The sequence below is a fragment of the Salmo salar genome, chromosome 04 (genome assembly GCF_965601325.2).
Source record: "Salmo salar chromosome 04, fSalSal1, whole genome shotgun sequence".
Lineage (NCBI taxonomy): Eukaryota > Metazoa > Chordata > Actinopteri > Salmoniformes > Salmonidae > Salmo > Salmo salar.
The window spans coordinates 21,624,303-21,637,397 of NC_138294.1; the positions used below are offsets into that span (position 1 = coordinate 21,624,303).

The following is a 13,095-nucleotide window of genomic DNA, read 5'->3' on the forward strand; positions in this document are numbered from 1 at the left end:
CATCTGAAACTTGTTGTTCCTTCCCTTAGTCGTTCTCCTTGCACTTTAAAAAGTCAGAGCTTTGTCCTAAAGGAGAAATGTCATTAAGAGCTCCAGTGAAAATGGAATCGGCGAAGACCAAGGAAGAGGTGATTTACAATACTCCCCGAGCCTCCCTACCTCTTGCTCTCCCTCTCTCAGCGAGGCCCACACCAGCGCCACCATTTTAGTGGACCCTATAAACCAGCAACACAAGGTCCGTGTCACCGCATCAGTCCCAGTCATGAATACCAACAGCCCCTCCCTCGCCTGTCTGACGACACAGATCTTTCACTGGCTCTCTGCACAATGGCTACGGCTCAATCTCCAATGGTACCCTGTCCCCTACGTAGTGCACTACTTTTCACCAGGGCCCATAGGTGTCCGGTCAAAAGTAGTGCACTACATCGAGAATAGGGTGACATTTGGGACAAAAACTAAATGCAGGAGGAGGAAGATTCCAGACAATATGCTGCAGTATTGCAGGACAGGCGGTGTTATGTGCCAATGTTGAACGATGTCACTAATCAATTGCAATCTGGTCAGGGTCTCAGGGAGATTCTGGAGCGTCAAGCGGTATCATTTGAGTAAAACCTCCAGTATGCAGTATACTGTAGCCTATGCATTTGAGTAAACCTTAAAATGCAAAAATCAATACAATCCCTTGATCATGAATGTGAGGTATTGAGTGAAGACACACTAAGTCATTTAAAGAGCTGCCATAGCATGTGGATTGACTTCCTGCTAACATGCTTCATTACAGATCAATGAGACGGTAATGAGAAATACACGAGCTGTAATGAGTTCCTTCAGAATAGGAACTCATTACTATGTGTATGCATTCCACATAACACAGATGCAGTGGGATGGAACAACCAATGAGACTTAAAGAGACACTTCATCCCTTTTTAAACTCCTATTCATAATCTCCAGAACCAAACCAATCTACATACCAGTACCATACCAGTCTACAACTGAGACAATGGCAATTTTCTACATTCTGTAGTCAAAAAGGTCTGGACTAGTTTCAAAATGGGGGTTGGAGAGCGAGGGATGAGTGACAATCTTACCTTTCCTGTGACAGCCGACCAGACTTTGAGCGAGTTGTCATCCGAGCCGCTGACGATGCGGTTACCACAGAACTGGAGGCAGGTGATCACATGGTCATCATGACCCTTAAGCACCTAGAGAGGACGGAGGGATGGAGAGGAGAGGAGGGAGAGGAGAAGAGGGAGGGAGGGAAGGAGAGAGATGGATGACAGGGAGGGATGGAGAGAACGGGAAGAGAGATGGATACAGCGGAGAAGGAGAGGACGGAGTGAAGGAGAATAAGATAAAATGTCAAGAACCAAACAGGAACAATGACAAGGCTGTATTTCTCCAGACATCAAAGACTTGAGGTAAATGTCACGATGGCGCTTTGCAGGTGTACAGAGACCCCCGTTCAAAAAGACTTGTGAGTGTGTGTGTAAACTCAGCTGACGAACACGGGGGGGGGGGGGGGGGGGTCACAGAACTGCCAACTCGGCGAATGACAGAGCGCGTTACAGACGGACGCAGGGGAGTGTGAAGAGCAAGCAGGGTAACCACGGTTACGTCAGCCATTCCTTCTACAGTCACAAAAGGACCTGAGGGCTTTTTGAAATTAGCCATACGAGGCATATTAGGAAGATCACTCTCCCTTGCTAGTCAAGCTCAATTTAAACTCTGAAAACAGGAGAGGCCGAAACACTCAAGAAACAGCAGTTTGATGTAGAAGTAGAATTGAGGTCATGTCGAGCTCTAGAGAATAACTACCATAAAAAAAAAATATTTAGGAGAGTTTGAGAACTGACCCACCTATGGCTTCCAATAAAACCCAGCATAAGAGCCTTATCGACTTGGACGCCTGATCTAATTCAAAGCCGCTTTATATAAAATCCATACGAGTCTCAAGGGAGTGTTAAGATATAATGAAACCGTCTAATAAGGAACGTAAAAAGGCTTTAGATTCTAAGTTTTATACAAAACCACCAACTCCAAAGTTGAGAACTGAAGCAGAATTAAATACTGTGGGCTAATGATGAATGCAAATAGAATTATCTATATTATAAACTGGGTGGTTTGAGCCCTGAATGTTGATTGGCTGACAGCCGTGGTATATCAGACTGCATACCACGGGTATGACAAAACATGTATTTCTACATTGGTAATCAGTTTATAATAGCAATAAGGCACCTCGGGGGTGTGTGGTATATGGCCAATATACCACGGCTAAGGGCTGTATCCAGGCACTCCGCGTTGCGCCTAAGAACAGCCCTTAGCCGTGGTATATTGGCCATATACCACACACCCCCGAGGTGCCTTATTGCTTAATTATATAAGATGTTGTGGGGAAGCAAAGACAAAATGTCTACCTTGGGTGATCGGAGGTCTCCTCTCCTCCAGTTGGTATCTATCCTATGCTGCCTGATGTACGCACACTTCCAGGGGCTGTGGGTGAATCCCGGCTTGGTGACTTTCCTCTTCTTGAAGGCTAGAGGCTCATCAATGCCTGCTTGTGAAGAGATGAGAGGAGAGGAGCAGTGTCAGTCCGAGACTGTGTCAGAAAGCAGAATATCTACTGTTTGCTCAGGCCATTGTCAATCTAGCCTGACCATTGTTCAAGATTGATCATACTGGCCAATGCTGGTGTCAATCATGGTCTTAAACTACTTCAGCATGTTCCTTTCGGCCAGTACTTGTGCCTGTCATGCCCCTATACCGGTTCAGTGATTCCTATTGGCTAAATGCGTCTAGACTGACCCTCTTCCCGGCACTTCTCCCTCCAGAGGAGGTTGTCCTCAGCCAGGATCCTCCAGTAACGACAGGTCTGAGCGGCCTGCAGCAGGTCCTTGGGCTCAAGGAACGACAGCACGTACAGGGCCAACTGACGGAGGAGAGGAAGGATGGAGGGAAGGAGAGGGAGAGAGGAGAGAAAGTTATTTTACAGCGTAAGGGCGTTGCCGTGGTTGAGTGGGTGGGTCTGGGTCTAGTTGGCCAACCCCACACCTCCTAAAATACCAGCGCTCTATAATTCAATACCATTGCTCTTCAACTCAAACATACCTCATCCCCAAGCCATTATTGACGATCCAGAGCAATTGAGAGGGTTTGAAAGTGTTTCATCGACGCAGCACAGCAGAACCACTGATTGTGTATTGAGTTGGTTACATAACAGGGTCTCTCTGTCTTACTACATGTCTCAGTCTCATCCATATATGGATACCACTGAACTGCCCCCAGGGTTTGTTCTGTTGGAGCTTCTTTACTCTGCCTAGTGCCTACCACACCCTATCACTCTCCAGCCTGAGAGACAGAGAGAAAACAGAGAAACGAGACAGAGAGGAGAGAAAAAAAGAGCGAGAGAGAGCGCGAGAGAGCGAAAAAGAGCGAGAGAGAGCGAAAAAGAGCGAGAGAGAGCGAAAAAGAGCGAGAAGAGAAAAAGAGCGAGAGAGAGCGAAAAAGAGCGAGAGAGAGCGAAAAAGAGCGAGAGAGAGCGAAAAAGAGCGAGAAGAGAAAAAGAGCGAGAGAGAGCGAAAAAGAGCGAGAGAGCGAAAAAGAGCGAGAAGACAACAAGAGCGAGAAGACAAAAAGAGCGAGAAGACAACAAGAGCGAGAAGACAAAAAGAGCGAGAAGACAAAAAGAGCGAGAGAGGAGAGAGAAAAGAGAGGAGAAAAGAGAAGCGAGACAGAAAAGTGTGAGAGAGAAAAGAGAGAGGAGGGAACAAATGTGAAGCAAAGCAGAAACAGCTAAATGGGAAGAAACAAGGCAACAGTGAGAGGGAGCAAGACAGGCTGCCTGAGGCTCCAACCTCTACTAAACAAGGCAACAGTGAGAGGGAGCAAGACAGGCTGCCTGAGGCTCCAACCTCTACTAAACAAGGCAACAGTGAGCGGGAGCAAGACAGGCTGCCTGAGGCTCCAACCTCTACTAAACAAGGCAACAGTGAGCGGGAGCAAGACAGGCTGCCTGAGGCTCCAACCTCTACTAAACAAGGCAACAGTGAGCGGGAGCAAGACAGGCTGCCTGAGGCTCCAACCTCTACTAAACAAGGCAACAGTGAGCGGGAGCAAGACAGGCTGCCTGAGGCTCCAACCTCTACTAAACAAGGTAACAGTGAGCGGGAGCAAGACAGGCTGCCTGAGGCTCCAACCTCTACTAAACAAGGCAACAGTGAGCGGGAGCAAGACAGGCTGCCTGAGGCTCCAACCTCTACTAAACAAGGTAACAGTGAGAGGGAGCAAGACAGGCTGCCTGAGGCTCCAACCTCTACTAAACAAGGCAACAGTGAGCGGGAGCAAGACAGGCTGCCTGAGGCGCCAACCTCTACTAAACAAGGTAACAGTGAGAGGGAGCAAGACAGGCTGCCTGAGGCTCCAACCTCTACTAAACAAGGCAACAGTGAGCGGGAGCAAGACAGACTGCCTGAGGCTCCAACCTCTACTAAACAAGGCAACAGTGAGCGGGAGCAAGACAGGCTGCCTGAGGCTCCAACCTCTACTAAACAAGGCAACAGTGAGCGGGAGCAAGACAGGCTGCCTGAGGCTCCAACCTCTACTAAACAAGGCAACAGTGAGCGGGAGCAAGACAGGCTGCCTGAGGCTCCAACCTCTACTAAACAAGGCAACAGTGAGCGGGAGCAAGACAGGCTGCCTGAGGCTCCAACCTCTACTAAACAAGGTAACAGTGAGCGGGAGCAAGACAGGCTGCCTGAGGCTCCAACCTCTACTAAACAAGGTAACAGTGAGCGGGAGCAAGACAGGCTGCCTGAGGCTCCAACCTCTACTAAACAAGGCAACAGTGAGCGGGAGCAAGACAGGCTGCCTGAGGCTCCAACCTCTACTAAACAAGGCAACAGTGAGCGGGAGCAAGACAGGCTGCCTGAGGCTCCAACCTCTACTAAACAAGGCAACAGTGAGCGGGAGCAAGACAGGCTGCCTGAGGCTCCAACCTCTACTAAACAAGGCAACAGTGAGCGGGAGCAAGACAGGCTGCCTGAGGCTCCAACCTCTACTAAACAAGGCAACAGTGAGCGGGAGCAAGACAGGCTGCCTGAGGCTCCAACCTCTACTAAACAAGGCAACAGTGAGCGGGAGCAAGACAGGCTGCCTGAGGCTCCAACCTCTACTAAACAAGGCAACAGTGAGCGGGAGCAAGACAGGTTGCCTCATGCTCCAACCTCTGTTAAACAAACAGTCTGAAGGGGCTTGGCCACTGGAGCAAGCTGGGGGAGGCTATTTAGACCATTATGGAACATTACAGACTACTTTCCACACATCTCCCTTCACTCCCTCCCTCCCTCCCCCTATTACAGACGATTCCACACCTTGCCTTCCTCTCCCCTCTCCCCCTCCCTGTCCAGACCTCCCTCACACCTGACAGACAGGAAGGCAGGTGCCAGACTGAGACAGTCACTCTGATAAGGACCTCTGAGGAGTGACAGGAGGCTGTTTAAGACAGATCCCCTGAGAGCATAGAGTCCTGAACAGAGACACATTGGCCCGGTGTTATTAGTCCTCAGTTTGAGCGAAGGGTGACACACCCACCGAAAGGTGCCATTAAGGCTATTTCCAATGAGTTAAGTGGAGATAAGAAGACAGCTCAGGGAGCTTTCAGTTCTCACCTCTTTGGGCAACAGAGATGGATGGATGGGGAGATAGGGATTAAAGCAAGTGGGTAGATGAGGAGGGGTTAGAGAGAGAGGGAGGAGGAAGGGGTTAGAGAGAGAGGGAGGAGGAAGGGGTCAGAGAGAGAGGGAGGAAGAAGGGGTCAGAGAGAGAGAGGGAGGAGGAAGGGGTCAGAGAGAGAGGGAGGAGGAAGGGGTCAGAGAGAGAGGGAGGAGGAAGGGGTCAGAGAGAGAGGGAGGAGGAAGGGGTCAGAGAGAGAGGGGAGGAGGGAAGGGGGTTAGAGAGAGAGGGAGGAGGAAGGGGTTAGAGAGAGAGGGAGGAGGAAGGGGTTAGAGAGAGAGGGAGGAGGAAGGGGTTAGAGAGAGAGGGAGGAGGAAGGGGTTAGAGAGAGAGGGAGGAGGAAGGGGTTAGAGAGAGAGGGAGGAGGAAGGGGTTAGAGAGAGAGGGAGGAGGAAGGGGTTAGAGAGAGAGGGAGGAGGAAGGGGTTAGAGAGAGAGGGAGGAGGAAGGGGTTAGAGAGAGAGGGAGGAGGAAGGGGTTAGAGAGAGAGGGAGGAGGAAGGGGTTAGAGAGAGAGGGAGGAGGAAGGGGTTAGAGAGAGAGGGAGGAGGAAGGGGTTAGAGAGAGAGGGAGGAGGAAGGGGTTAGAGAGAGAGGGAGGAGGAAGGGGTTAGAGAGAGAGGGAGGAGGAAGGGGTTAGAGAGAGGGGGAGGGTTAGAAAGACCTATAAAGGGGTTGTCACCTCTTTGGGCAGCAGGGAGATGAAGTCGCGTTGGAACTGCGGCTCAATGACCTGCATCATGTGTTTGACATGCGTGGGCTCACAGCTGTCGATCAACTCATCCAGCGCCATCAGCTTCTCTGGGCCACTCCAGCTCTGGAAAAACACACAGGAGGACGAGGGAGAGTAGGGTTAGATGGGATGTGTCGATGGTACAGTACTCCAGCTGTGGAATACACAGGACCGGTCAGGAGAGAAGTACATGGGGAGAGGACTTCATATGTCGGTTGTGTTGATGGTACTTGATTGTAAAAGTAGTTGTTTTTAGTGTGTGTTGCGTTGTATTGGCATACAAGGGTGCTTGCTGGAAGAGTGGTGGAATGTAAAAGTGTTTGAAGCCAATTTGCATAGGTGTGGAAGTGTGTACATTTGTGTGCCAATGCATACACTATATATACAAAAGTATATGGACACCCCTTCAAATTAGTGGATTCGGCTATTACAGCCACACCCATTGCTGACAGGTGTATAAAATCAAGAACACAGCCATGCAATCTCCATAGACAAACACTAGCAGTAGAATGGCCTGACTGAAGAGCTTTTAACGTGGCACATTGTCATAGGATGCCACCTTTCCAACAAGTCAGTTAGTAAAATTTCTGCCCTGCTAGAGCTGCCTCGGTCAACTGTAAGTTCTGTTATTGTGAATTGGAAACACCTAGGAGCAACAACGGCTCGGCCGCAAAGTGGTAGGCCACACAAGCGCACAGAACGGGACCGCCGAGTGCTGAAGCACGTAGTGTGTAAAAATAGTCTGTCCTTAGTTGCAACACTCACTACCGAGTTCCAAACTGTCTCTGGAAGCAACGTCAGCACAAGAACTGTTCGTCGGGAGCTTCATGAAATGGGTTTCCATGGCCAAACAGCTGCACACAAGCCTAAGATCACCATGCGCAATGCCAAGTACCGGCTGGAGAGGTGTAAAGCTTGCTGCCATTGGACTGGAGCAGTAGAAGCACATTCTCTGGAGTGATGAATCACGCTTCACTATCTGGCAGTCGACAGACAAATCTGGGTTTGGAAGATGCCAGGAGAGCACTACCTGCCCCAATGCATAGTGCCAACTGTAAAGTTTGGTGGAGGAGGAATAATGGTCTGGGGCTGTTTTTCATGGTTTCGGGTTAGGACCCTTAGTTCCAATGAAGTGATATCTTAACACTACAGCATTCAATGACATTCTAAACGATTCTGTGCTTCCAACTTTGTGGCAGTTTGGGGGGAAGGCCCTTTCCTGTTTCAGCATGACAAAGAGGTCCATAGAGAAATGGTTTGTTGAGATCGATGTGGAAGAACTTGACTGGCCTGCACAGAGCGAGCCAGGCCTAATCGCCCAACAACAGTGCCCGACCTCACAAATGCTGTTGTGGCTAAATGGAAACAAGTCCCCGCAGCAATATTACAGCATCTAGTGGAAAGCCTTCCCAAAAGAGTGGAGGCTGTTATAGCAGCAAAGGAGGGACCAACTCCATATTAATGCTCATGATTTTGGAATGAAATGTTCGACGAGCAGGTGTCCACATACTTTTGGTCATGTGTACGCAAGTGAATAACACAATCCCTCAACATAAGCCAGTTAGCCCAAGGCACCTCGCGCTAACTACACTAGCAACAGGCACATTAAAAGGCTATTTCCACATCAAGCACCTGGCCCTCATCAGCACGGTTATTACCTAGTTATGCTCCGTGGGGGATTTCTCCTGGCTGAATATTCAGCACCGCTCACAGCCTGAAGCTCAAAGCCAAACTGTGGAGCTTAGCTAGCCAGGGCTGTAGTAGTAACTAGACCAAGTGTCTAGATGCTGGGGCCAACGTTGTTTTCCTTTGGGAGAGCGCTCAAATGTAACACAGTGATTATAAGAGAAGGATGGAGGGGGGCATGGAGGATGGAAAGCATTGGGCATGTAAAGCATCTGTAATTTGGCAGTTAGACTGACGCCGCCGGAGGAGGAGGAGCTGGCTGTGCTGGTAGCTAGGAAGGGAATCAGGGAGTTGGGTTCAAAGCAGTACTCCTCGAACCAGGGCAAAGGGTTGGATTACTGAGTGGTTACTCAGCGCTGGCTGGCAGGCGACTTAACACCCATTGGTTATGCCTCTGGGAATTCGCTTTCTGGGTAGAAACACTGCTAGCTACAAAGCTTGCTTATGCTTGGTGGGTAACGCACCGAATGAAGGCACTACTTACAAAGCATGGGTCAGTCAACCCTGGTTTTCAACCAGACGACATAACGCCATGTTTCTTTCCGGTGTTATGACATTTGGATAGCTTTAGTTTCTGGCTACACTCATCTTCAAACCTCAAAGAGGATTCATTGAATTTCTCTCTCACTCCACGGGAAGCACGAAGGGGCTGAGCATGCCAGGACAGGAAAGAGAATGTACAGAATGCACGTTGGTGGGTTTAGCTGCGTCGAATACAAGCTGTCAGACCAAAGGCAAAAATGGGGCCATGGCAGGTGAACTACGTCAATTGTCTCTCTCTCTCACGCTCTGTCAAAAACCCACACACACAGAGGGCGAGTTCTCACATGGACAAGCTATTTCACAGGATTAGTGGTTTTTGGGAACGATTAAGCGATAAATGCAATGTTACAATATTTGACAATGGATGTCTGACTGAATTGTTTGATGCCGTGCCATGTCCCGGAGAGACAGGTACTGATCTTAGAGGTAGTTGTTGCAGAAGTAAACAGAGCGTAAAAGCCCGACCTTGAACGCAACATTGTTCTAAACGCTGCGGAATCTCAACATCCTGAAGTAAGACTTACAGGCATCCAATTGTTAATGAACTTGGCCTGACATCTCTATTGTGCAGTCTGGCTCCTGTGGCTGTAAATCGGTACAGGATGGGGATTACATTTCACAATACCAGTAAACTGGTTTACTCACCAAACAGAGACGTGAAGAAAGCTAATCACCACAATATTAGCAGAAAGATGTTGCCGACAGGAATGTTATTAGCAAATTGCCATTTTTCTAATAAAAGATTTCTTGACATTTTGTTGCGGTTATGCAGAGAATGCTTTGAAGACAGAGCTAAAGCTCTAATTTCTTTCCTGTTTATTTCCCCAAAGATTTGGCCTTTATGACTGGCAAAGTCAATACAGGCACAAAGCCTGCTGTAAAAAACTTCAGCGAAGAAGGCAGCAGCATTACAGCGAGTTTGTTGCCAAGTCAAATAAACTCAGCATTGTTCCCATTTTGGATGAAAGGGGTGCTTACTGACGATGAATTTGATATTAACAAAATGCTAGAAACAAATCTCAGATGTCTGAACACTAGTCATCATTATGGAGTTGCCTCAACACAACAAGGCTTTTGTTGCCCAATCAAAAAGCAGAGTAGGTACATTACGGCCGTGCCTGAAATGGCACCCTATTCCCTATATAATAAACTACTTCTGACCTGAGGCACTACTGGAAGTACCTGAAAGACAAAATGATTTCTCTATTGACTGTGACGTTAGAACTCGACCATAGGCTTATATGTCATACGAAGCTGACTGGCCGAAAATACTACGCGGCTTTGAAAGGATTACCTGAACAAAGATCACATCTGTTCAACTGTTGACATAGTATACATCGGGCGTTGGCTGCACAAATACAATATTGGAGCCTGTATTCTAAACAGGTAGGCTAATTCCTATCCCATGCTACAGTGCATATGGTAATGTGAGGGCCAAAACATCAAGGCAGCAATTATCTTCAAGGCTTGAGGAAACATTGATTGGGCGCAACATCAGTTTTTTGATGAGCTCTCGCTCCAGGGCTTCGAAGGAAGACACTCAAGGGAGGGGGAGGGGGGAAGACGTATGTAACAAAGGAGTTGGGAGGAACTATCTAGTTAATTAGCTACTTAGTTAGAACCATCACTCCTCAGGGAGCAGAGGCCAATTAGGAAGTGAAAGCTAGGGGGTAGGAACTAACTCACCTGAAATGACCACTAGGAAGGGGAGGATGGACCTGACAGGAAGACATTGGAGGAGGTAAGTGGGAACTAACTCACCTGAAATGACCACTAGGAAGGGGAGGATGGACCTGACAGGAAGACATTGGAGGAGGTAAGTGGGAACTAACTCACCTGAAATGTCCGGAGCCATTCCTGGAGGCCTGTGGGAGAAGGGATGGAGGTGATACGCCGCCTCTGCTGCCCCTGACCGTTAGCTGTCCTGATGTGCCCAAACGTGGTGGGGGTGGCTGGGTAGGGGACCAGCCCTGTAGCACTGTGGGGACAAATATGGAGAGAGTAAGAACATGAGAAGAAAAAAAAACATTTTCACAAGAAAAAGATAACCAGACTATACTGAAGAAAAACTATTTCTCCTGTTCTTCTGAGGAGAAGCACGAGGGTTATACTGATAGCGAGGAACACGGAGGTCATTATGAATAGCTTCAAATGCAGGCAAAGTGCAGGTGCTGCAGCAGTAGCAGCTTCTGCAGATATCTTCCGCTCCGCTCACTAATTACAATAGCAGTGAGAAGGAGTACAAAAGTTGAGTGGACGGAGAAGCAAACAACAGATACTAATGAGAGAAACAGCCCTGGGTCTCTGCCAAAAGGAGACTAACTGGGTTTCTATAGCTGGGGTGTATTCATTAGTGCACACCGTAGCAAAACATTTCGCAATGAAAACAGCGTGATCTATTGGGCAAATTCAGGTAGGCTCCTACCCGTTTGATTTAGTTTGCTTCCGTTTGGTTCCTAGTGAATAAACCCTTCTCTCTTCTCAATGCAACAGTTTCTCTGGAATTGAACTGAAACCAAGGTCGTATTCCCTAGGCACGAAACGGGAAGGTACTACCTGAACGTCAATTAAGAAATGTTCAATAAAATGTTCCGTTGCTAAATGTTTCAGTACGCCGTGCATTAATAAATATGAACCTGCTCTCTTCCAGAGTGTTTATCTGGAACTGAAACCAGCTGTTTATTCCCATGTTTCCATCATCAATAATCAACTAAATACCTCTGTACACAAGCTTCAATCAATTTGGTTTGGGTTACCAACTTGTTTTTATTCAACCAAAAAGATTTTAAAATCGACTTGATTTAGGGTAAAGAGAACTGCTATTGAGGTGCAGATCAATTCTGGAATGGGAATTTTAGGGGGATTTCTATCAGTGTGCGCCTCTCGCCCTGAGACTTCAAAGTGCACATAGTTCCAAAGAATTAAGTTCAATGTCAAACCCCCCCCCCCCCCAAAAAAGGGAAGCCACGAGGCGTGCGCTCATTCGGTACTCGCCAAACAAACCATTCAGCAGTTCCTCACACCGTTCTGCTTAGCGACAGAAGTATGGGGTAAGAGAGTGAGGTCTGTTTCATAATGGGTTTATTTTTTAATGGGATTGAGAACTAGACCAGCGTGTGGCAATTACAAGGCTGCAGAAGCAGCACAGTGCTGTCAGTGAGTGAGGCAGCAGTGCTTAGTCAGGATCCTCAGGAAGGCATGAAGTACACTAATGGGCAAAGAACACGCTGCGGTGAGCACTTTTTATGAGGATTATGTGTCTTAGTGTGAATAACCACATAATATTCTGACTTACAGGGACATCTGGGGCTGCCTGCTGGATCATGTCTGTGATACAACAGAAATGGGTCAGGGTTTCTTTACCATTTGCATTGCTGGTCTACTGGGTAGGAAGGCTAAATCTACTGGTTAACTGGTAGGAAGGTGGGAACAGGGGGTTGGTTCTTTACCTTGGGTACTGGATAACAGGGTAGGGGAGGTGGGAACGGGGGAGGGGGGGGTTCTTTACCTTGGATACTCGGAGCCTTTGCAGGGCTTTTTTCCTGAAGGGAAAGATCGGACCTCTGGGCCATGGTCCAACTTTCTCTTCATCTGCAAAACAAGAGAGGCGAAAGGAGAGAAAGGAGAAGAGATGTTAGGAGGCAGTAGAGCGAGACAGACACCACAGACGTACACCCTTGTGTGCGTGCGCACGCACGTTCCTTCGTTCTTGCACCCCTCTTGACAGGGCCCAAAACAAAAACAAACAACTCCCTGCAGCAACCTAGCATTTGGTGAAAGATGAGACCTGGCTAGAGAGTAAATGATAATTGCTGCCTCACTCTCCAGATTACTTCTCATCAAAGACAGAAGATATGAGTCATCTCTGCCATTAACATTTACAAGCTGTAGTCCTGAGGAGAACGAAGCAGCGCCTCACTTTGAGAACAGGGAAAGAGCGATTTTGTTGTTGAATAACTGGTACTGCAAACAAACGCTGACTTGAATGCTTTTGAGGCTCACAGCAGGAAAGAACTGACTGTTTACTTCAGAAAATTATTTGAACACAACTGTAGTTATTTTATTGCACACGGCACCGATCCTCACAAGAATAAAACAAATGCTGACAGTTCTCTCGCCTTGCCACAGGAACCAACCATTTCAAACGTAAATGATGAGCAAGAAGCCAAAGGTTCCCTACTTATTCAGCCTATAGATAAAAAGACAACGAATTTTGAAGTTTCAGTTCTCCTCAATGCAGATGATGGCGCTGCTTAACACTGGCTAGGCTGGCTCTAGCTGAGAGAAAGACCAGGCTGAGGTGTGGTAGGGTTTATTACACTGAGGAGTTTCACTCCAATAGCTTGCATTCCATACGGCAGAGCCTCTGACAGGCGTGGGAGATTCCCCCCCAAAAAAGAGCAGGGGAC

General features: G+C 48.1%; 1 protein-coding gene across 7 annotated transcripts in view; it reads right to left on the reverse strand.

Annotated features, from left to right (window-relative positions):
• Window positions 1-13,095, reverse strand: part of LOC106602374 (F-box/WD repeat-containing protein 7) — a 189,949-nt gene that overhangs the window by 16,387 nt on the left and 160,467 nt on the right. For 4 of the 7 annotated variants that reach the window (XM_082974175.1, XM_082974177.1, XM_082974178.1 and 1 more), the window contains 6 exons: window positions 12,195-12,277; window positions 10,523-10,664; window positions 6,407-6,541; window positions 2,803-2,926; window positions 2,415-2,554; window positions 1,089-1,202 (listed from right to left, as the gene is read on the reverse strand). In XM_082974175.1, coding sequence (XP_082830301.1) covers window positions 1,089-1,202; window positions 2,415-2,554; window positions 2,803-2,926; window positions 6,407-6,541; window positions 10,523-10,664; window positions 12,195-12,277 — 738 coding nt within the window. The remainder of the gene's footprint in view (window positions 1-1,088; window positions 1,203-2,414; window positions 2,555-2,802; window positions 2,927-6,406; window positions 6,542-10,522; window positions 10,665-12,194; window positions 12,278-13,095) is intronic. The other 3 variants (XM_082974176.1, XM_082974179.1, XM_082974181.1) reach the window with 1 other exon arrangement.